Source organism: Apiospora kogelbergensis (genome assembly GCF_038363985.1).
Source record: "Apiospora kogelbergensis strain CBS 113332 chromosome Unknown utg000007l_segment0_segment0, whole genome shotgun sequence".
Classification (NCBI taxonomy): domain Eukaryota; kingdom Fungi; phylum Ascomycota; class Sordariomycetes; order Amphisphaeriales; family Apiosporaceae; genus Apiospora; species Apiospora kogelbergensis.
In genome coordinates, this window is record NW_027117424.1 from 3,765,861 (window position 1) to 3,789,615 (window position 23,755).

The window sequence follows — 23,755 nt, forward strand, 5'->3', positions numbered from 1 at the left end:
TTAGTTACTAGCCATTCTCTCTTGTTTTTGCTCGTTTCTCCCTCCCTTGTCTGAGTCGTGCCGGCTATTATCTGCCAACAATTTGTCGCGCAGATCCCCAGTGGAGCTTTCAGGCTTCCCTTCTCTTCCAGCTCCATTTTACATAGCCCGGCCGTGACCCGACTTGCACAGGAATACGACTTGAAGCCAACGAGATCGGCAAACCGGCCAGCGAAGACAACCAATTGATTCGAGATCCAAGGCGAAGGGAACGTCCACTCCATCGTCCGTACAATCGAAATCGCGCGAGCCCAAAGAAAACGGTCCCACACCCCGACGAACAGACCGCCTTACCCTGCATTCGCTAGCATCGACAGACTTTCTTAATAGAACGACCGCCCGCCGAGAACGTCTCTTCGCCAGACTCTGGCCCTAAGCCCTGCCTTATGCCGAATTACTCGTCCATATCTGATGGCCGCGCCGCCGCTTCCACAACACCAAGTTCGACTTCGGGCGAGATGACGATGTCACGAACACGTAGCCGTCGAGGCAACCAGAAAGATGCCGGTCACAATGGACAGGCCACGACCATTAGCAGTGTCGTGAACTTGCTCAACACCAGTATGTCCCCATCTCCCCACTACATGCGCCCGCCATCTCCGGAATCAAGCTAATCTCTTTGTCGCAGTTGTCGGTGCCGGCACTCTGGCCATGCCCTCGGCCCTTTCACACTTCGGCGTCGTGCTGGGTGTGATGGTCATTGTCTGGTCGGGATTCACATCAGCCTTCGGCCTCTATCTTCAATCAAGATGCGCTCGCTACCTCGACCGCGGCAGCGCTTCCTTCTTCGCCCTATCGCAATTAACGTATCCGAACGCCGCTGTTATATTCGATGCCGCCATTGCCATCAAGTGCTTTGGTGTTGGCATATCATACATGATCATCATTGGCGACTTGATGCCGGGAGTGGTGCTGGGATTCGATTCGAGAGCCGAGAACGTATCTTTTCTCATGGACAGGAACTTTTGGATCACGGCGTTCATGTTGGTGATCATACCACTTGCCTTCTTGCGCAGACTGGATAGTCTGAAATACACGAGTGTGGTGGCGTTGCTGTCCATCGGTTACTTGATCATCTTGGTAGTGTACCATTTTGCGGCCGATACCGTAAGTGATCGCGGTCCTGTCCGCATCATTACCTGGGGAGGCCCCATCACCGCTTTGAGCAGCCTGCCGGTCGTCATTTTTGCGTATACATGCCATCAGAACATGTTCTCTATCTTGAACGAGTTGAAGGATAACTCGCCGAGAAGGTAAGCACGATTATTCCCATGCCATCTATAGGTACTGACATTGCAAAAAGCACCATCGGTGTCATCTTTTCCAGCATTGGTTCAGCTGCTAGTATCTACGTTCTGGTTGCTCTCACTGGCTACTTCACATTCGGCGATAACATCAAAGGCAATATTGTCTCGATGTGTAGGTTTTCCTTCACCCATCAGCATGTTCATACCCTAACTTATTCTAGATGCTCCGTCTGTCGCCTCAACCATTGCCAAGGCGGCCATTGTGGTTCTTGTGACATTCTCGATTCCTCTTCAGGTTCACCCTTGCCGTGCTTCTGTGGATGCTGTGCTGAAGTGGCGACCCAACTCGGCTTCAAAATCTAACCGAGCAACTTCGCCTAATGGACGACCGTTACTGCCTACTATTCAGCGATCAGACCACGGCCCTGGCGCGGCCATGTCAGATCTTCGCTTCGCACTCCTTACGACCGTCATCCTGGTTCTCAGCTACTGCGTGGCTCTCAGTATGAAGAGTCTGGAGCGGGTTCTTGCATACGTCGGTAGTACTGGAAGTACGAGCATATCGTTCATTTTGCCCGGCCTCTTCTACTACAAGATCTCCGATCCCGATTCGGTCCACCATCAGCGCCTGGCCAAGGAAGACGACGATGCGGACACGCCCGTCATGGACGATGAGTCGGACGAGGAGAACGTGTTGAGCCAGAGCACGGGGAGCGTCCATAGCGCGGCGAGCGGCAACAAGGCGTCGCAGATGCTCTGGCAGTGGCGCAGGAAATTCCGCTGGGATATGGAACACATCAACCCTGTTCATCTCCGGCGGGCGGCGCTGGCGCTGGCCATCTATGGCTTCATCGTCATGGGTACTTGCCTAGTCCTCAACATGTTTGTCAGTGTGGCTCACTGAGCGATGTTGATGGTTGACATTCTTATTACGTATTAGGGGGTCTTTCGTGGAGGGAGCGGGAGCCATTGAAATTCATGCATAGAACTTTACAACGGGTATACTGTTCTTTGAGGGGTTCTGGGTATACTTATTTCTTTATGTTCACCATTACATTAGCATCTTCATGGAGCCCGGAGTACTGGAGCTAGGGGGCTTTACTGCGATTGCATCCATAGTTATGCTCTAGATTTGTTAAGCATTACCCCGTAGCGGAGTTCAAACATTTTCATTATCTGCTCTGTTCTTATCAATCAAGATGGGTTGCAACTTATCAGCCGAGATGGGTTGCAAATAACCCCGCGCTTCTACTGCTGTATCATTGGGCGAGGTCCATGCAGCAAGAGGAAAGCCGGCAAGGAAGTCTGATTTTCATCTTCTGCTGATTCGCGATCAGACTGGTTACAAAACACGATCACCTTTTTCCAACCCAGCAGGACGCTCCAATCCGTTCCGTATAAGTGAGAAGCTCTTAACGCCTCCAGGTTCGCAGTGAGTGTTTTCTTGTTCATCTTCTCCTTTTCCATGGACGTGGCCTTGAACTAATTTAGTATGGCTGTTTGCTCGGCGCAGTATACATATCATTACACCCGAGAACGACTCGAAAACAGCATCAGCCATGGCATCAGCAGCTACTCTCCTCCCGTATACCTAACGACCTCTTCCTACCAACGCGCAGACCCGCATCATCGAGCTGCAGCCGTCTACTGGTAGCGGCGACGACCCTCTCCGCTGCCACCTGCGCGATTTCGACGTCCACGGCGACGAGGACTACGAGGCTGTTTCCTACACGTGGGGCGAACCACATTTCACCATGGAGCTCATCGTGGATGACGGGTACTTTCTGATGCTCACAAGCAATTTTCGCGATATCTTATTCCAATTCCGCCTTCGGGACCGCGTCCGACTGCTGTGGGCGGATGCGGTCTGCATCAACCAAAAGGATGACGCGGATAAAACTCGTCAGATACCACGCATGGCGCAGATCTATAGCGGCGCCTCGTGCGTTCTAGTCTGGTTAGGCAATGATCCTGGGTCGGCCAAGTCGCTGCACCAGCTTTCGAGATTCGCAAAACGTCTACATATGCACAGTATACGTGAGACAGGTAGCCATAATACGACGGCACGAGAGTCTGAAGATGGCTTGGGCATCTTGTTCGGGGAGGCTTCCCAGGTACTCCAATCCATCCTTGAGCTTCCTTGGTTCAGCAGGCTTTGGGTCATACAGGAAGTTGCGCTCAATCCTGATGTAGTGATGTATTGCGGCAGTGCCCGACTCACATGGTCATCCTTCTTCCAAGCTGTGCGTTCTATCAAGACCCAAGCATCATGGTCAGTATTACCATCGACCGTATGCGACCTCTGGATGATCCGAGCCTTCGGTTTGAAAGCCACTTCCAGGTTTGATACCCTTCGGCTTCTCCAAGATCTCTCGTCTGCTAAGTGTTCCGATGATCGGGATAGGGTATGGGCATTGTCTGCACTAGCTCAAGATCTCGAGTTCGGAATACGAGAGAGGGCCAAATACGACTATCGCGAAAGGCTTTGTCTAAACGTTGACTACAGTACGGACGTAGTCAAGCTTTACATGGAGATCGCAAGGAGCGTATTGAAGAAAGAAACAGATGCTGCTGGGCATAAAAGCATGCTACTTGTTTGTGCAAGCATCAGGTCAGATGGGTCACAATCGTCTGACAGTATTCCCTCGTGGGCTCCGGACTGGCGTCTTCCACCCCTCCGAAAACCACTGGTTACAAGTCGTGACATTCGTGAGGTTATATTCATAGAAACCCCTGTATCCATCCCTATAGGATGGTTCGGCCTATCATATTGCTACAAGTGCGAACCTCGCATGAAGACCGCCGTTCGCGGCAGTCTTAGGCTCACAGACCAGGTGGACACGAGGAAGATTAGTTGGGTAGGGGAGCCATTCCCCGAAGATTCTACACAATCGTCCATTGCAGCTTGGATACGCCGTTCCATCATCAGTCTAATGTCTTACGATGAACCAAAAGTCCGCCGTGCTTCAAAAGACCGTGGACATGGCGGTTGCAAAGACATGGCATTTTGACTTTAAACGGGCGCTGCCTTTATTAATGTCCCTGCTCGCAACGGGTCTTGGGGTTCATGGAAAAATAGAATTCAATCTGCTTCTGTCATGGGTTGGAAACATACCAAGATCATCTGAAGAGTCTAGCCACGAAATGCAAGACGGCGTCCCAGGGGTACATCTCTCAGACCACAACTACATGTCACACCGCACACTGTTTGCTTTTGCAGCGAGAACCTACAACTCGCCGAGGGACAAATTTCCCATTGGATTTGGATTGGGTCCAGACCATATGGATGTCGACGACGTGGTACCTGTTCGTTGGGGCCCAATAATCGATAATTATGTTTCTGCTTACAGTACAAGGGAGTCGCTGCAAGAATGGCGGAATACAGATCATGTTGGGTCTCTGATCTTTAGAAAGGTGAATATGGATCACGAATTGAGCGACAATTGTAGGGAGTTCCATACTTTGATTGGGGATGCTTTGCTAGTGTTCGACAAGTCCGCGGACATCATTCCTCATGCGGAAGCTCGGAGTCACTCAGCAGGAGTTCGTGACTTTCTGATAATATGATGGCGACAATGTTTTATTGGTAATTAAATCATACCCAGCTTTCTGAAACATGCGAGCAAGAAATAGGCTAAGTAAACCGTGTTTCGTCGATATAATGATGTTGTTACAAGTTGGCAGTTCGGCAGTTCTATGCTGCGGACGTGCCCTGAAGCTCGACATCTTCCTGAGGCGACCGCACACCACAAATCCCAGGTATCATCACCCGAGCAAAACGGGCCTGCCACTGTCTCTCCCCTTGCTCTCCTCCTCCAGGCCTTGTCGGCCTGGACAGCTGCCTCGACGAAGGCGTCACCGTCCACGTGAGCTTCGCCCCCGTCCGGACGCGGATCTTCTCTAATATCTGACCCTCCAGCCTGTTCAGGTGCTCCTCGGCGCCCTCGTAGTCCTCTTCGCTGCCGCCGATGCTTGTTCCGAGCCGGCGGACCATCCGCTTGTCAACGCCCCACCATATCCACACGACGAGGACGGTCAGGGGCACTGTCAGTACAAAGTAGATCCAAAGACTGTTCGATATGGGACCGTTCATATCTGTTGAATCCGAGTTAGATAGTGTTGTTGAAGTGAAAATTTCACAGAAAAAAATGAAGCAATACCGTGGAACTCAAAGAAAGGCATGCTGAACATAGACGATAGGAAGGTCCCGGGAAGAAAGACGGCTCCCAGGATCGTCAACGTCTTCATCGAAGCACTGTCGCGCTTGCTTGCGTTGGCGAGGAGGTGCTGCTGAATGGAGATTTCAGCGTTCAGCCTGGACTCGACTTTGGATATCAATCCATTGGTCTGGATAGGGGTTGTTCAGCGTACTAATCCCATGTAATTTCTTTTTGACAATTAGGGGGAATACAAACCACGTGACGCAAGTTATCCAGTCTTGCCAGGGAAACATGGGCGTAGTTCTCAAGGCCGTCCAACTTGACGCTGTAGAAAAGCAAACGGTCCAGAAGTGACTGATGCAGTCTGCCAAGAGCCGGCGGCAGTGCATCCTTGTCGTCCATATTATCCCAAACCCACCGCGCCGCATCCTGTATCTTGACCAAAGCACTCTTCCACGCCTGAGGCCTTTTCCAGTTGACCTCGGACTGGTAGCCCGCGATCTTCTGGCTGATCTTCTCGAGGGTGAGGTCGCCGAGGGTGATGTGGCCGGCGGCGGCCGTGACGTTGCGGTAGTTGCCCGTCAGCACCATGTCGAGGTCGCGGATGCCGCGGCGGATGTCCTTCTGCTTCTCGTCGTTGCCGGCGCCCAGGTCCTGGCACAGCATGATGATGGGCAGGAGCAGGGGGTGGTGCACGGGGCTGCCGCAGCCCTTGAGCTGGGTCAGGATCTCGCCGAGCTTGGCGTTTTCCGTGCCCTTGAAGAACCCCGACGTCACTCGGGTTCGGAACGAGTACGATAGGATCATCTGCCAGCCTCGTGGATTCCCGGCCCATTGTACGTCGGACTTCCGGAATACCATTTCTAATGATTGGCCAGTGGGTTAGTAGAGAGTCGATGCCAAGGGGTTCTCAAAAGGCAGCAGAGATGTACGTAAGTGCTTCCCATTGGAATCCTCGTGATGAGCCCACCAAAAGAACGGACCAACCACGGTACTCGTCTCCAGAGTTTGGAGAGGCAGGTGAAATTTGTCCATCATCGCCTTGTAAGCGCCCTTGGGTAGCGAGATGTGATCCGAAGAAAACGTCTTCTCATTCTTTGCGTCTTGTTGAATACTACGGAGAATCAGTTGTTAGTAGGCAACCAGGGCTTGCTGGATGAGCAGGCAGAGAAATTGTCGGTACTAACACCAGTCTTAACCCATCAACAAACTGGACATCGGTCGATACTTCAGGGGCCGCGAATATACCCTACATGACGTGAGCCCACGGATCCAGCTGCACTGCACTGAGTGAGGTCCAGGAAGAGACATGTCGTCTATACTTACCTTCTGCGCCAGAAAGTTGTCAAAGTCATCTCCCAATCTCAGTGCCTGCGACTCAACCAAGCTGTACTCGTCCTGGCAAAAGAATCAGTAAATACGTACCCACAATGCCAAGGGAATAAGAACGAAAAGGGAAGCTATCGTACGGTATAGTTCATGATCTCCAAGTATGTAGTCGCCTCCTCTACGACCCCCATCTCGTCGAATTTCTTGGCGAAGAAGTACTGGTCAAACCCCTGGCCCCGGAATGACCGGTCCCTCCGTTTTAGCGTATTGCGGCCTAGACCCGCGGCGCGCATGGTAAGCCCAGTGTCGGCATTCATTGTGTTTGATGCAGTTCGAGAAAAGGCTTGTAAACAGGACAGTCTTGGAATGGGACCCGAACTTGGCGCAGAAAGGTCAGACGGCCGACCAGAAGGTCTTCTCCTCATTTCTCCCGCATTGCGGCTCTCGACGGACTTGTTCATGCACGGCGCGACCAGATTGGGCATAGTCATCATGCAGCCCGGACGGAGGCTGCAGTAAGACACGTATAATGTTACATTCACGAGGCTCTCGATTGGGCTTGAGAACAGAGCACCAACGTGGATTAAAATGTCTTCATTATTCGTAAGGTCCAGGTATAGGATAGGATGGAACCGAAGTGGAAACAAAAGGTCCGGCAATTCTCTCATAAATATTATCAAAGCCAGCTCAGCCGCTTCCAATCAGTGGTCGGCAGTCCCGAACCTCCCGGCAAGGAACGCCCCAAGAAAAATGCCACCCAGCACCGAGAGGAAGTATCCGACATTCATAGTCATGACCGCCAACATCCTGTATCGCACATGTCCTGTCAGCTTTGGGACACCATGAAGAAACATGTACTCAAGTTCCGAAAGAAAGGGAGGGTTTAGCTTACAGTAAGTATCCAATCCCGCTAGTAACGAGCTCCGAAAACGCCCTGGCCGTCTCAGTGGCGATGCGGAAGGGGTTATCTCTCAGCGCGCAGCGAATGCGGGTCATGACACCGTCGCGGCCGAGGCCGTAGCGCAGGCGGTAGGTGACGACGGCGGGGTCGACGGCGCCCTCCTGGACCTCCATCGAAGAGGAGCGGCGCTCGAGCTTCGGGTGGCCGCGCAGCGAGGGCACCGAGGGGTCGCAGAAGACGATGTTGCGGACAGCGATGAGGACGCGGTGCAGCGCGGCCAGCACCACCAGGAAGATGCAGGTGCCCGCGTAGCTGCCCGTCCCCGCAGGCGTCCAGGCCTTGGAGAAGAGCGGCGATGTCGCCGACTGGAAGAAGACCATGGCCATCTGGCTCATGTCCATGGTCATGGCGGCGGCGCCGTCGCCGCCCGAGTGCGACATGCCGGCCATGGTCGAGGAGGCGGCGTCTCCCGTGGCTGTCGCGGTGGGCATGGACATGGACATATCCATCATGTTGTGGTCCATCTTGCGTTTGCTTTGTTGGAATTTCCGCGCACTTGTCGTTCGTTGTGTTGTTCTCCTGCCGGATATTTGTCTGGAATCGAAAATTTGGAGTCAATAAATGCGTCCCGGGTTAGAGTTTGGCGTCAGAAAAAAGCGAATGAAGTGGGCGCAAATGTGAGCAAGTTTGCGTCGGATATGATAATTGAAGTGGCGGCAGGCCACCCACACATGTTTCAAAGCCAAGAAGCGGTATCAAACATGAAAGCCAGGAAAGAGAGAAGTCATTTCTCTGCCAGCCGCGGGAAATGAATCGCTTCCCGACCGGTCAACCTGAGTTCCGAGCGCAAGCGCGGGACAGCAGCTGCGAAAGATGACAGCCTAGTGCGCGTACTGTGTACCGAATCCAGAAGAAACATGCTCAATCCCGCGCAGGGCTCAAAGGGCCATGCGATGCTGACCTTATGCTGACCTACCAATGGGCGATGTGACGGCACAGGCTCACCAAGGTAAACCCAGATCCATGTCGTTGGGACCCCGGGTTGGGGATGGGCTTCGGTCGGATCGACGCTTTTCGTTTCCGTGGCCCCAGTTGCCAGTGCCGCCGTCGATTTCAAGCTTCCCGCAGTGCGTAAAGTTCCGACTAGAGTAGCTCTGCAACGGCTGACGGAGCCACCCCCGTCGGGATGCGAGTCGTGTTGTCTTGCTCTCCTACTGCCGACTGCCACCGATCTTGACAGCTATCAGTCGATATTAATTGTTCCCACGAACCCGGCTGGACGCGCAGAGATTGATTAAATTCTCGCAGATAAACGTTGTCTGGGCCCTGTCGGAACCCCGAGTGGTGGTGTAGGTTGTCCAGGTTGTGGTGTAGGATCGGAATCGAGAAGGAGGCTAGCCCCTAGTCAAGACCCTAATTGGCAGCAGCTGGGGGACCCTGCAAGTTGAGACGGTTTGAGCAAGTATTCGCCCAATCAGCATCGAATGTGGTGGTCGGACTGTCCCATCCACCCCACGGTCTCGCATACACGTTGCATGCACGCCGACGTGACGATGGATTTACAAGCTGGCCGGGCCTTGTCGCAGACGCACTGTGTAAGAAGACCTGGTGTTTAGGGTCTTGTTAGGTTTTGCAGTTACACATCTTTCTTCCTTAGCCCGCCGCATCTTGAGGCTGCGGACCGAGTTGTCGATCTATTTGACGTGTACAGGACCCCGAGTGTTCTAGAAAACATTAACTAATTTTGGTTCACTCACCTGCAGCCTTAACGTCCTATCACCTCCACGCTGTACAGATATCGACTTCATATTTGCCCAACATCAGAGGCCATCACCGACCGACACGATGCCGTTGCCATGGCTGGACCAGCCCGTCATGCTGGAGGGTTCCCGCATGGACATGTGTGAACTGACACCAGAGCAATGCACATGGAGCAGATCACGATTCAGGAACTGGTATGGAATGAAATCCATCTTAGTTGATTCTCACAAATTGGATTACGGCTAACTGTCGCATCACTTCCCTTCTCTCCAGGTATATCGGCGACCTTGTGTACGGTCTCGGAACCCTCTACTTCTTCATCGGTGTCATCGCAGCATGCATGATCAGCTTCTGGGCCTCCAGGCTAGTCCCTGGATCGTCAAGCAAGCAGTCATCATGGCAGAAACTCCTGGGCGTCTTTCGATATCTGGCATATCGACGATACAGGGTGGCCGGATACTTGACTCCTTCGTTGGGAGTCATGCTCCTCATCGCGAGCGGCGCTCTCTTCTTTCTGGGTATGCTTGAAAGACCATCAGATACCAAGGGATGGATAAAGTAATACTGACTTACGGACCCAGCTATGACTTTGGGACCTGGACCTTACTACTGGCCAGATATCGCGTATGGTAGCTCTCCGCCCATCGCTACTCGAGCTGGTTGGATGGCCCTGGCATGCTTGCCATTCATTCTGTAAGAAACAGCCTCATTCCATAGCCGTGTGTGTACCTCACAAGCACTAAGTGCTAACACGAATTACCAGCATCCTCTCTACCAAAGCCAACATGATCGCTACTCTTACAGGAGTCTCCCATGAGAAGCTGATCATCTTCCACAACTGGACCGGATGGGCCATGTTCGTCTTGTCGCTAATTCACACCTTCCCCTTCTTCATAGTCCACGTTCAGCAGGGCGACATGGACATGCAGTGGACCATGTCCATATTTTATTGGTCGGGAGTGGTGGCTCTTGTGGCTCAGGCCTATCTCCAGTTCATGTCCATCTCCTTCATCCGGTAAGTCATTGTTACCTCAAGCGCTTGACGAGAGACGAATCAAACTTAGCTAACTATACCACCAGCAACCGCTTTTACGAGTTCTTCAAAGCCACACACCTCCTCGCCGCACTGATATTCGTATTGTTTCTGTTCTTCCACTGTGACTACACTCTCACATCCTGGTATGTTTACCCCTGAACAGACCCCTATGGGTCATCGACGGATATTAACTAGTCACTGCAGGCACTACTTCATCGCCGCAGCGGTGCTCTACACCCTGTCCTCCCTGTACTCCCAGATCCGAACCTACTGCGAGTTCGGCTTCGGGCTCCGCGCCACTTTCGACATGGTATCCGAGAACACGATACGCATCACCGTGCCGGTCCGAACCACGTGGCAGCCGTCACAGCACATGTTCCTGCGCTTTGTGGCACTGCAGGCGCACACCCTGACGTCGCACCCATTCACAGTCTGCAGCGTGCCCGCAGCGGCGTCGGCGACCGAAAAGTCGGACCTCGTCTTCTACGTTCAGGCCCGCAAGGGCGTCACTGGGCGCCTGGCCAAGATGGCGGATCGCGGCTGCACTGTCCCCGTCCTGCTGGACGGACCCTACGGTGGAATCAAGGGGAAGCCCCTGAGCTCGTATGATGACAACCTGATCATCGCTTGCGGGGCTGGCGCACCGTTCTCGCTCGGTTTGGTCATGGACGCACTGCTGGTGCGACGGGCCTTCGGCTCCAAGGCCGAGTCCGGGCTGGTTTCTTTGCCACGCGTCGAGGTCCTCATCGCGACGAGGGACCGCCAGCTGGTGCAATGGTACTGCGAGGCCCTTACTGATTTCATGGAGGCCAACGGGCTGCCTCTCGATCTGCAGGGCATCCGGATCTCCGTATTCCTTACGGGCAGTGGGAGTGGGAGCGCTACCGTGTCAACGACGTCGACTACGCAAGAGATCGACACCGAAAACAAAGAAAAGTCGGCCCTGTCTAACACCAAGGTGTCGTCGTCCAGCAACCACGGGAGCAGTGACAGCGGTACCCGAACTTTACAGATCGAGACCCACTCGGGACGTCCGGATATCGGGTCTACGGTGCGCCAGGCCACGAGCCGCCCGAATAATTCCCTGGCCATCGTGGCGTGTGGGCCTGGCGGCGTCGTGGAGGAGGTCCAGGCAGCAGCGGCTGAAGCACAGCTTCGGATACTGGGGTCGGGCAACGAGGGGGCGCGGGAGGTTTATTTGCACACCGAGCACTTTTCGTGAGTTTATCCCATCATCAACATAACCCTTACTTGCTTTGATACTAACATTTTGTTTCCCACAGTTGGTAATTGCAGGGTTTGTCATTTTTGGAGATTTTGTTGCTTTTTATTAGATACCTATAGCGTGTTCCAATGTCATAATAATGGACTGAATTCCTCTTTACCTGTGATAGAACAACTCGGTGTTTTACAGATACAGTCACAGTCACATGCCCACTGAGAAAGTAACCGCTCTATAATATATCAAAAAGACTAACTCCCCGGTGTGCGGAGGGCCCCGACGAAGCTTCTAGGCAGCCACCACGCTATTTCGCATTGATTTCATTGGCCATGCGCGTCCAGAACGAGCACGTGTCCAGCGAGTTCTGCTCATCTTCGAAGGGCCGGAAATCATTGTTGAGCCCAAAGCGATATTGGGCGCGCATCACGCGGCCCAGCCGATCCTGCCCGCCCTGGGCGAGATTCCAGCGCGGTTTGAGCAGGGGGCCCAGCTGGTTCGGGTTGCCGTGGCGGGCAAACGAAGCCACGTAGCCCTGGTAGTCCTTGCGGACGTCGCGCTCGAGCAGACCGGCGTAGAACTTGGCCAGCTTGGGGCCTAGGGTGGGCGCGAGCGCCGCGGCCCCCTCGGCCTTGCTGTTCATGAACAGCGGGAACAGGTCGGTGCCGTGGACCGCCGTGGTCGCGTTGTGGAAGCCGTACGACAGCATGTACGAGTGCGCCGGGTACGCCTCGAAGAGGTGGCGCGTGTTGCAGACGAAGACGACGTCCTGGATCACCTCGCGCAGGCACTCGGTGTAGTTTCTGTTGTAGTGGGCTTCGCAGTCGTACTGGGCGCGGATGGCGGCGCGCTGGGGATCGAGGGAGGGGCCCGGGAAGGCGCGGTCGACGAAGCGGTCGAACATGGTCCGGTTGTCGATGTTGTCCGGGACGAAGGCTTGGCCTTCGTTTTCGCAGTGCGAGATGATGTTGCTCTCAATGCCCTTCCAATGCTTGCCTGACGTTGCCAGTTAGCCATAGCCAAGAGTATTACAGTGCTCAAGTATTTACTTACCCTCGGACAAGGAGACCGCGGGGATGGACTTGACCCATTTGCCATCCACCGCCGGCCCGACGGGGAAGAGCCCAGTCTCCTCCAAAAGATTGCCAATACCTGCAGTCCCCTTCGTGATGGCCTCATCGTCGGCATCGCGCAAACACGTAATGTTGTGCTCATGACCACAGCCGGACCAGTTGGAGAACTGACGGTACACTTTGTCAAGCGCGCCACCCGACGTGTTGTCCCACGCCCACTGGAAGCCGGGACTCATTGCAACGAACTTCTGAAACAGGGGGTCTCGCGTGCCGTCCTCGCGGATGAGGTGGTGCAGGATGGAGCCGGCGCCCGCCGACTCGCCCATGGCCGTGACCTTGCCCTTGTCGCCGCCGACGAGGTGCGCGTAGTCCCGGACCCACTCCAGCAGCAGCGCCTGGTCGTAGAGGCCGGCGTTGGGCTGGCCGACGCCTTCCAGGTAAGACCCGGCCAGCCAGCCGAGGGCGCCGAGGCGGTAGTTGCCCGCGACGAAGACGGTCTTGTACCCGGAAGCCGCGATGAGCGAGCGGCCCGTGTTGATGGGGCCCAGGGGGTCCTTGCTCCCGACCAGGTAGCCGCCGCCGTAGATCCAGACGATGACGGGCAGCTGTTTCTTGGCGTTGCCGGGGTCGACAAGCTCGCCGCGGGTGTTGAAGAGGGACTTGGGCACGTAGACGTCGTGGAACAGGCAGTCCTCGCTCCCGAACAGGGAAACAGGTTCGGCCTCGTGGTGGTTGTGAATACCGAGCATCTTCTTCCCGCCAATCGTGCTGTTGGTCAAGGGCGAACGGATCTGGAGACACGCCGTGGACCCGGTAACGTTCTGCAGCGAATCGTCGGCCCAGTCAGGAGCGGAAGGGGCGCCGAATCGCTGGGGCTTTGCTCCAAAGCGGACGTCCTTGAAGAGATAGATCTGAGGCTGTGTTAGTCATGTTCCCTGTAGGGAAGTTTGAGATTCTTACCTTGTCATCATCGGGGTAAACTGATGCTTTCCACGTACCCCAAGGGAGCTTCAACTGTGGCAGGTCTTTTGCTGCAGCGAAAGCTTGCAGATAGAGAATACTCATCAGACATATAGCTCTCATCTTGATTGCTCAAATGTGGAAACAACTAGTTGAGTTCAATATCCTGGAGGTCAAGATACCGTAGATGTATTAAACTTATATCACAGCGAGGAGTAAATAGAAAATGTCCACCTCTGGAAAGAAGAAAGAAAGTCAACTTATAGACGTTCTTGATTATCAAAAGGAATGCTTTCCACAACCTTCACAATATGGTTTATCACAGTGACATGTTCCGGTATCCTGGATCGTGATTTAGGTTACAGTTATAAGGTTCGGGTGTCATAAATGCATCGCATCGCAGCTTATGCATTCAATTACTGACGAAAGTGGGGGGGTACATGATAGCTGTCCGGACTATAATGACGTTAGTAAGTTAGTATTTGTATGTAGTAAGGCTGCTGCTAATACACTGCCACATTAAACTTTGTCATGTCGCCCCAGCCTTCTCAGAATGGAAAGGAGCTACCCCTTCACTTTCCTGGATCGTTTTCGCAGTCGATATCCGGTCGGAACTCTCAGGAGTTGCACTGTCAGTATTTGCCTTCCTTGCAACTGTGCTCGTCGAGGGATCATGCTGACACATCTGTACATTATCTATTTACTGGCTTTGGCTTTGTCATCGGGCCAACTTCACTGCAAGTTATATATATACCATATATTATTATTTATGAACAAATTAGTCAACTATCCATTATGGCATCAAAGATTTATACAGAAGAATGAAGAGAGATTGTCTAGGAAACGAGAAAGAGCAATGTGGTAATCCGAAATCGAAGACTCCTGATATACAGATCTTGGTTTGCAAGGTCAAGCGCGCACTCCAGGACAATTACAGAGCTTGATTTCAAGCACGACCAGCAGGCCAATAAGTGCCAAAGCGACCATTACCTGAAGCGATGACGGGGTTGCCATGATAGTCGTCCACGTAGGCCAGGTCGGTGCCGATCTGAGAGATAAGCCAGTCGCGAGGGATGGTGTTGATGCTGCCATCTCCGTTCTCGGTGTACTTGATGACCCACTGCCCGTCCTTTTTCATGTCGTACGCCCCCTGCGGCGCGCCCTCGAGGATGTACTGCGTGAAGCCCTTCCAGGCCCCGGAGCCGTCGAGGCTCCAGAGCAGCGCGGCGCCGTCGCATCCGCGGATCAGGCTCGTGTCGCCCCAGCCCACGCCGTCCTTGTCGAAGCTGATCTCGAACCAGGTGCCCAGCGTCTGCGGCGACCCGGACAGCATGGCCGAGTCCACGCCGCGCTGGATGCGGCCCTCGAAGCGGTCCGGCAGGCTGACGAACTGCGTCGCCCCCGCATCGATCCAGATGTACTTCCACGGCACGTAGTCACAGCTGTTGTGGTAGATGTAGAAACCGCGCCAGCCGCCGTTGTCGGCGTTGGTGATGGTCACGCCCCGGCCGCCGGTGTCCTTGTCGCCCCAGGTCAGGATGGGGCTGCTACTGCAGGTCCAGCGCTTCTGCGGCCCGGCGTGGGTGGTGGTCAGGTTCTCGCGCTGGAGGTTGCCCGTGCGGTACGATGGGAAGGACTTGGGGTCCACGGCCTTGATGTCATCGATGTTGGGATGGGGCGCAGATGGCGGTGGGTTGGGGTTCGCGGGAGGCCCTTCGCTCTGGGGTTGGGCAGCGCCGACACAGTCAGTGCCAGCAACGCCAATGCGGAAAATGAGTAAAGCATATTGGAATGAGTATTGAGGATCCAAGAGAGGCTGAAAGTAGAGATTGGATTACCAATGTAATGTTATTTCCTGGGTAGCAAAAATCCATATCATCGTTACAGATTCAACTCTTTTATATCTGGCTGTGAAGGTGGAGTTGTATTGGCAGCTTTGTGTATCGTGTGGTTCTGGGTCGGCCTTGTCAGCAATCGTATAATCCCTCATCCCCCTATTCCCTGTTCAGTATCCCAATTGAATAAGAGGATTTCACTCAAGTCTGAATGATCTCGACATGGTACGTTACATCCAGCATAAATCGTTCATAAATGTCCGCTCGTGCTATATCGATACCATATCTGTGCTCTAAAACTATTCTCCCAAGAGGGCAGTGGATTCTATTGCACAAAAGGATCGTATAGTCAACCTCTACATACCACTTCTGGTTGTCCGGGGGGCAGTAAACCTTTCTGAACAACCCCATAGTTATCAATCACGAATATACTTATTTACATCTTGCAATCGTCACCCAACAGGCAACGGACCGGTTGCGCGTACAAAAGACACACTGCATACGATTCAAAAGTTCCAAGTAGTAGCGGAACGTGTCTAGTAATGTATCGGCCTCGGCAAGTTTGAGACTCTCAAGACGAACGACTCAGACGCTTTCGGACAAAGCTGAGAACCCCAGGTAGGACGGCTGCCAGATACGGTATAGTTAATCGTGTGTCGGCCGGAGGTGGTCCCCATTCGGAACAGCTGTTATTGTAGCCGTGGTGTCATGGGAGGTCAATTGATCGGAATCGGACAGCACGTTACATTCGGTGCCTTTCGGTGAGCCAAGTCATGGGAGAATTCCCGACCATTCCGAGTGCTTACTACATTATCGCCAGGTGCTGCACTTTGGGTGATTATGGGCCGGCTACAGTTTTCAGCTCGACCCTATTCAAGTTAGTAAGCTGATCCATAACCCCTGAAGATCGTGAGATGGTGGGTCCATAACTTGAGAGGCGATACTTCAGCCTCTCAAAGCGCGAGGTAATGTCTCCGGTTGCGTAACTAATAGAGAATCTCGCATCTGCGGTTTTGAGTCCAGGCAGCCTCCACATGACCCGACATGTAGTGGGATGGGAGAGAAGATCCGGTGTGGCCCCGACCGTAAGCTCTGGTCAGGGGTCTCTGTCGTTCAATTAAGCTAATGCGCCATCCGATCTAGCGAAAGTCAATTGGTGCGCATAGGGATCCGACGTAGACTTCTGATGCGTGTTGTCAAGCCACAAACTCGAGAAGCTTTCTGATCAACCAACGAAAGATATGACCAGAGGAATATAGATACTTCGAATCATATCCCAGGGCACCAATTGTCGATCTTTTGATAATAATAGAGTATGAATGAGCTCTGTGAGGCTCTTCCAATCTACAAACTAGGCAGGGGGCCAGCGGAGGCCTTTTAGTGCAAACCCAAGTGGAGTTGCATATAGAACAGTGCTGCCAAGAAAGACTTATCCATTCATGATCGAGGCGTTTCCACTCCTGATGTCCGCCAAGACAGCTAGAAGGACAACCCCGACTCAACTTCAGGGCTCTCAACGGCCTCAGGAACGACACGCTCCGGCGTATCCCGCTGCTATACTCGTTGTCCTCACAAACGGGGTGGTAGTGAGTATAGTCATCGGAAGCCTGGTGTATATGGGACTGGCGGCAACCTTCACGGCAATCATGCACGTGCGTCATAGACGTCGCCATGTTACAGCAAACGATACCTATGTGATGTACCTATAGCGGCTTTCTACCGTAGACCACGTAGCTTCAGGCGGAAAGATAGGTATCAGCAAAGTATGCCTTTATGGAATGGATGTGATAACCTACAACGGTGCGTAGGCCTTGACGCTCTGTGCTCGCAGCTCGTGCTTCGCGTCCGCAATCAAGGACTCTACCTCGTCAGGGGACAATCCGGCGTTTCGCAGCATCAAGTAGCTGGCGCCACGTAGCCCGTCGATGCTATTGCGCTGCTGGTATTCACCAACGCGCTGAGCTTTTGGCTCCGTCGGCCAAGGACTGCAGGGGATCTGGTAGAAGACCTCTTTGACCTCTGTGACTAAAGCACCGACAATTATTATCAGCGTGACTGATTGCTTTCCGGGACAGATACATACATCCTGCCTGAATGAGCCATTCCCTATGGTACTTGGCCTTGCGCAGGTCGTAGCCGCGCGTCAGGGCCCCGCGGGCGGCGTAGTCGGACCACCGCTGAAGTGCCGAGCCCTGTAGCGCCGGGTCGTCGCCAAGGAACTCCATATGGCAATCCTGCATCTCCAGCCAGCCACCCGGCTTGAGGTTGTTGTACGCCTCGCGGATGAGGCCTGGGGGATCCCGGATGCAGCTGACAATGAACCGGATGTGGACAAAGTCGAATTTTTCGGTGAATAGCCAGGGGTCTTCCGAGTCCATCTTCTCAAAGTGGCAGTTGGGAATGTCCGTGTTGGGCTGCTATGACCTCGGAATTTGGGTTGGAGCGGGCTTAGAAGAGGGGCACGGGTGTTATTACGGGCATTCAGACAAATGGGAAGATTGGCCGTAGAGGCTTACCGAAATCCAAAGCCCATATACCTGTTCCGGTCGCAACATCCAGAACGCGGCCTGGGGCCTGGGTCAATGGAGCCAATGCCAGCTTCCCGTCCAACATGAGTGTGACCATGGTATGCTGGAAGTCCAACCGGTCCTGCTCAGCCTAGATTGGAGATCTCGTCAGTCTCAACTAATCGAACTTTTCGCTCTGATAGGCGCGATTCGTACCGCGTCGTTGGGCAAGAGCTACTTGCCCTCTTTGTAGCCATGGTACGATCTGCCCGACTCTCCCAACACGGATTCAGGCTCCACAATCGAGGTTCCAAACGGGACACGAACCAGCTCCTCGTCATCGAAGGCGGGGACGAAAGGATTGAACGAAGACATGGCGAACGGAAATTCGGATGCGTGTTTTGTGGTCAAGTTGGACCGTGATTGCGCGTTGAAGGTGGTTTTCGGGACGATATTATGAACAAAGTGCGGAGGCGTAGGGCGCGAGATAGACTGTGCCGCTTCGGGAGAATGTGGCTTCGAGGATGGAGTCGTGAGCACAGGCGGCGACCCACTAGATGGGTCGGCTTGTCCTCTTCCACGTGAAACATACTGCTACGACCATGACCTCTCCGGCGAGTGGGGAGCTGCTTCAGAACTCTTGATAGTAAAATAACGATTCGAATCAACCGGGTACAGAACATAACTCAAAGACCTCGACCTTGCCGAAGAAAACAACATGACTTAATCGCCCCCACATTCCTCCAACTGCAGGCCCTTAATACTCAATTCCCCGTCTTCTTCTTTGACTCCAAGTTTTTTATCCATAAGTCTCAGCAGGCCTTCTTTGTTCGGTTGCTGGGAACCCTCTATCCAGTCTCTGAGTGATAGATGCGAGTCCGGCAATTGTAATGCTTCAGACCAGGACGTTTTGTCCGCGGGAGGTTCTTTATACCATATTTCGGGCAATCGATTCGAATAACCACGCTTTTCAGATGACACTCCTAGGTGAAGGGCTGTATCCAGCCTCGTAACCTCTCCGTCATCTGTCGTGATGTCCATCTTGAAATTGACCCAAGGACCAAAATCGTTGAGTATCTGTTCTGCAACTTCAATTTTAATCAGCAATCTGAGATCCGCCCCGTTACTCATCAAAGTCTCCAGCACGTAGTCTAGTCCGTAAAGCTCTTCCTCGTAGTAGGAGTCGAACGACTCGATAGATTCAGTTTCGTTCCTTAGTCCATGATGATGGCCACTGTGTATTGCAGTCACAGTGATCCACCAACACAAAACATGCTCCCAGATAGATAAATGTTGCCTCGGGCCAGTAATGCGTAGTAAGCCGAAGTCGTAGCCAAATGGTAGGTGTGTTTGGAGGGACGGTGATACAAATCCTCCTTCAAGAAGACGACGGAGGAGCGAATTCCATGAGGCGTGTACGTTGTGGCCGTCATCATTAGTAATGAACTTGCCGTAACTGATATCATGACCGAAGCTGTATCCTATGGCACTATAGGTTAGTACCACAAGCTCGTCTGCTTCAATAGGAATCTGAGTGTTTCCCAGCCTCCAATCAAGGTATTCTTCTCTTCCCAGGCATACTTCGGTCAATAGTGGTGAAACGATGTACCAAACGTCCGAATCATACCAATCATCAACCAGAAGGTCTTTCGTAACCTTTTGGTTCGCCGAGAAGTTTTCGAACGGGAACATATCGGGTCGAATACAAGAAATGTATAACGGGCTTGACCGAGTTTCATCCTCGTTCTGTTTCCAATGATACAACCCAAGCCAAGTAGAGCCATGAGCAAAGGCGCGGTCTAAACACGTTTTCAAAGACAGGCCGGGTATTGTGTCCAGAGCACTAAGGAATTTAAACGGAGGGGCGTCGAGATTCATATTGTGTCGTTGCTCAATCAGGAGGTCTATTGTTTCGCATTGACCATCGAGATCCTGTCTTTCCGTCTCCCATTTGTGTTGAGCTCCGTTGACTTCAGACCCAGTTGCTTCCCACCAGTGATGGGTTAGACTGGCAAGCCTGAGTTGAGACAAGATATCCAACACATTGGATGGTTCGTCGCTTGTTATTTTCCACCTCTTCTCTTGTCTAAGAAAGTCGCTCACGGTGCGGTGTATAAAATCCAGTCGACTCGGAGATTGTTCGTCATCCTGGCCTGTCGTTTCAACAAGCCCCCGACAGACCCCCGGAGACGTCTTCTAGCGAGCTTCCGTGCCTCCCGTAGAGACAAAAAGGGTATATTCCTAAAATCCGAGTTTTGTGCAAAATGGTGGTCCGCTTCATAGTCGTCGAGGAAATAGAAGTCGTCCAATTCGAGGTAAAGGTCGCCGCCATGATCATATTTCTCAAAGAAAAGGTTTTCAATGAACCTAAGAATACCGACGACTTCGCTGAAAGGCACACGGTCTCCTGGATTGACGGAGTCAACAATTCTTTGAAAGAGGTCGTTCAGGTCGTTTGGGAGCGATTCGGTTTCTCTTAGCAAGCTGCTGAACCCCGCTCCATCGGCTGCGCGCTGACGGATTCCTTGGACAACCAGAGCTACCCAGAGAAACACGCCTTCGGCCTTGGTAGTAATGACAGAAATTAGCTTCTGGCGCTCTGGTGAGGACACCGTGTCCGTCAGCCTTCCTTCGACATATTGACACATGTCCGACATTGTGAGTTTGTGAAGGCGGAATCTGGTGTTCTGCGAGACCATGTCCATGAAGGGGTTCTCTTCACGGCTTGAGACACAAAGTTTAAAAGTGTCCGGCTGGCTGCTCGTCAATCTCAATAGCTGGTTCACCAAATCGCCACGATCGGCTGATCTCGTGACTTGATATTCGTCCAGACCGTCGACAAAAAAACAGAAACAATACTGGTCCAGGGAATCGTTTTTTCGCGCTTGTGTCAGGCGCTCAAAAGCAACCTCAATATCGTCGTCCCCAATCACCAAAGCTGATCGGACCTCGGACTCTGACAGCGCTTTGACCCATTGTGCTGGAAATATATCCTTCGTGAGGAGTGGTCTTTGTTTTAAGACATGGTAGAGTAGAGTCCTAACGAGGCCAGCGAGCGACTTTTGACGAGGATCGGTTCCGAGAGCATAGAAGAAAAAGTTCGCCATTATCAACTTTCGGTCCCCGTTAGCGCCTGGCAGAAACCTCGTTAGCTGTACATCCAACAAGTAACCCCTGGAGCTCACTTACGCGCCCACTTTTCCATCTCTGTTCTTGTTATGTCATGATCAAAAAGCTTTTTCATCAGGGTGGACTTTCCAGAACCAGGCTTGCCACAGATGTGAAAGATACCACCCCTAGAAGACAGCCAGTCTGTAAACTTGGCGGCCTCTGGACTGGATTTTTCAAGATCGAATATCCATTCGAATGTATCCCCGAAGGGCTTTTCAACATTCTCATAGCGATAGTGTAGGTCGCCGAAACCTCCTTGAACTCCGCGAAGGACTCTATCTTGGACAACCTTGCACAGTGCTTCGCGCCCGACGGCGAGAATGTCTCTGATCTGCGCCAATGCGTCGTGGTCAATCGAACGAACATTTGTTTCATTCACATTCTGCAATGTGTTTTGGAGCGCATTGAGGGTTCTGTCGAGTTTTGTTAACTTGGCACCGTTCTCGTTATGTTCGGCCAGCAGTGATTTGAGATCCTGCCTTTTGCCAACCAGTCAGTCGCTTTGATCCACGGAGCAATCGAGTTGCACACTTACCTCGACAAGTACGAGATCTGAAAATGGAGCTGCGTGCGGCACTCCGAAAGTTGCTTATCAAGACCTTCAATCTTCCGCCTAGACCCGATTGTTCTCAAAGCTGCGAAAGAACTCTGCAACACGGATTTGCGCCGCTTCGGTCTAAGCTTTCCCAACTCCTTCATGATATCTCTGGAAAGCTGGTTGCACTCTTTGGCTAGAGATACCAGCCCCTGTTCTTCCTCTGGGATTGTCAACTGATCAGTCGGGATCAACCGTTGCGAGACGTCGCGCACACGTTCCGACAGCTTCAGGCGGAGTTCTGTCTCCTCCGATGACCCCTCAACCGAGTTGTAGATCTCCCGTGCTAATCCCAGGGTCTTTGCCACACCGTCGGTGATGGCGATGGCCGCAGAGATGACCCCGAGAGCGGTGACAGGGTCCATATTTGCTTGACTTGAAAGGAAACAGACGACTCTCAGAAAACATGTGAAGACAGATGAAGAGCAGAATTTAGGCAGGAAGTGAGGGGTAAAAGCTGACAGATGATCAACGGCCGCCTCATATTGGCCCACATTCATGCATCACGCACACGCGATTTTCAATACGGAATGTCGTTGATTGGACCATCCTACATTTGCCTAAAATGCCACCGTGTAACCTTGTTCTATCTCCCCAAAAGCGTGCCTTAGGCATCTCAACCCAATATGCATGCGGCCGTTGAGCCTTTCGTTGGGTGCCGCTACAGGCATCGCTTGTCTATCCAAGGTGGCCCTCCTCCATAGTAAATACTAGCGGAGTAAACTAGAGATCTCCGTTCACCGCATATATCAAGAACGCGGTAGTTGAGCACCAAATATCGGTAGAAATATCTATGGACACGCTATAATGATAAGTCTACTTTGGGTCGCAGTTAGACCAGTAGTGGAGGCGCTCAGAGTACGCCCAAAGATGAATTTATACCCAAAACATCCACGTCTACGGCACTCCTAGAATTTCAGACAGCCTCCATAATACGAAAAGCGTCCCTAATCGTGTCGATTGTCACAGAATTCACATTCTTGGTCTAGAGGAGCGAAGCACTTCGCTACACACAGGCCAGGTCAGCCTTTGCAGCTGCGTGGAGAAGTCATTGGTCTATATCAAGGCCAAGACTGTCGCATTAGTGGTAACAGCGGTAGACGCCTATCACTAGCATAGAGCGTAGCACTATGGCGTGGCATCTGGGCTACGTCTTTACCAGTATATATAGAGCCTAGCACGCTCTCGTCTTATACTATTCCATTTGTTAACCTACTTCTGCTGCTACGCTGTGATGCCACAAAAACGTTAGCTATGCTGTTTCGAGTGTGCGTGCTGTTTGTCTGACAACCCGGTGTCGAGACCGAGAGATGCATATTGACTGTGTGCGTCCAGATCCGCGTGACGGCGACGAAGGAGATGCCGTCGACCGCTCTATCGTGAAGCCGGTAGTAAACCATGCATTGTCTATTGGCGCTGGTTTTCGCGGTACTGCTGGCGTTCAGTCTCCATAGGCTACTCTCGGGGCTTGCAGAATGGGTCTTGCGAGATGGCGAACTCGAAGAAAGAAAACTTCCCGCTCTGCCAAACGTGACGTTTCCGGGTGTTGCAGAGGGGACATTCGCCCAATGGCGACGAATGCCCAGTCTTCGCATCCATCATTTCAACAGATAGTATTTACCAAAATATTTAAGACAATGACTAATATATCTTTTCTTATGAATGCATGTACATTGTGTTTGTGGCATTGTCATGGATCATACAGCCCGAAAAAGGGACAAGTGCGGGCCGATACAGTATACATGCCATCTGCCCATTCCACACACCCGACAGGGCGGCAGCTTAGTGTCTACGGATATGCTGTAGGGCGATGCAATCTAAACAGTGATTCCTCCTAGCTCAATCTCGCAAGTGAATTTTAGCTCCATAGATCCTGCATGCCAAGAGATAAGAGATGCCGGGGCTGAAGATCGTGTTGGGAT

The 23,755-nt window shown here is 52.6% G+C and overlaps 7 protein-coding genes across 7 annotated transcripts; 2 read left to right on the top strand and 5 right to left on the bottom strand.

The window, feature by feature from the left end:
- Positions 1–425: 425 nt before the first annotated feature.
- Positions 426–4,297, top strand: PG998_011619 (amino acid transporter; the record flags this gene model as incomplete). Its single annotated transcript, XM_066878435.1, has 5 exons — positions 426–600; positions 668–1,292; positions 1,343–1,458; positions 1,508–2,172; positions 2,906–4,297. 5 exons carry the CDS (start codon positions 426–428, stop codon positions 4,295–4,297), a joined length of 2,973 nt encoding a protein of 990 aa, XP_066727489.1.
- A 683-nt stretch (positions 4,298–4,980) lies between these two features.
- Positions 4,981–7,092, bottom strand: PG998_011620 (uncharacterized protein; the record flags this gene model as incomplete). The annotated part of the gene is made up of 7 exons (XM_066878436.1): positions 4,981–5,381; positions 5,447–5,633; positions 5,702–6,309; positions 6,379–6,560; positions 6,634–6,695; positions 6,773–6,844; positions 6,916–7,092. The coding sequence occupies 7 exons, from the start codon at positions 7,090–7,092 to the stop codon at positions 4,981–4,983; spliced, it is 1,689 nt and encodes a 562-aa protein (XP_066727490.1).
- A 384-nt stretch (positions 7,093–7,476) lies between these two features.
- On the bottom strand, positions 7,477–8,200 carry PG998_011621 (uncharacterized protein; the record flags this gene model as incomplete). The annotated part of the gene is made up of 2 exons (XM_066878437.1): positions 7,477–7,582; positions 7,668–8,200. The coding sequence occupies 2 exons, from the start codon at positions 8,198–8,200 to the stop codon at positions 7,477–7,479; spliced, it is 639 nt and encodes a 212-aa protein (XP_066727491.1).
- A 1,321-nt stretch (positions 8,201–9,521) lies between these two features.
- PG998_011622 (uncharacterized protein) lies at positions 9,522–11,763 on the top strand (the record flags this gene model as incomplete). The annotated part of the gene is made up of 7 exons (XM_066878438.1): positions 9,522–9,631; positions 9,711–9,955; positions 10,019–10,130; positions 10,201–10,452; positions 10,518–10,616; positions 10,678–11,691; positions 11,757–11,763. 7 exons carry the CDS (start codon positions 9,522–9,524, stop codon positions 11,761–11,763), a joined length of 1,839 nt encoding a protein of 612 aa, XP_066727492.1.
- A 236-nt stretch (positions 11,764–11,999) lies between these two features.
- Positions 12,000–13,848, bottom strand: PG998_011623 (Carboxylesterase; the record flags this gene model as incomplete). Its single annotated transcript, XM_066878439.1, has 3 exons — positions 12,000–12,688; positions 12,746–13,676; positions 13,726–13,848. The coding sequence occupies 3 exons, from the start codon at positions 13,846–13,848 to the stop codon at positions 12,000–12,002; spliced, it is 1,743 nt and encodes a 580-aa protein (XP_066727493.1).
- Positions 13,849–14,671: 823 nt separating this feature from the next.
- On the bottom strand, positions 14,672–16,455 carry PG998_011624 (uncharacterized protein; the record flags this gene model as incomplete). Its single annotated transcript, XM_066878440.1, has 2 exons — positions 14,672–15,445; positions 16,414–16,455. 2 exons carry the CDS (start codon positions 16,453–16,455, stop codon positions 14,672–14,674), a joined length of 816 nt encoding a protein of 271 aa, XP_066727494.1.
- An 897-nt stretch (positions 16,456–17,352) lies between these two features.
- Positions 17,353–22,198, bottom strand: PG998_011625 (uncharacterized protein; the record flags this gene model as incomplete). Its single annotated transcript, XM_066878441.1, has 9 exons — positions 17,353–17,585; positions 17,644–17,938; positions 17,985–18,007; positions 18,077–18,218; positions 18,395–18,620; positions 19,002–20,084; positions 20,171–21,200; positions 21,257–21,717; positions 21,774–22,198. The coding sequence occupies 9 exons, from the start codon at positions 22,196–22,198 to the stop codon at positions 17,353–17,355; spliced, it is 3,918 nt and encodes a 1,305-aa protein (XP_066727495.1).
- Positions 22,199–23,755: the final 1,557 nt, after the last annotated feature.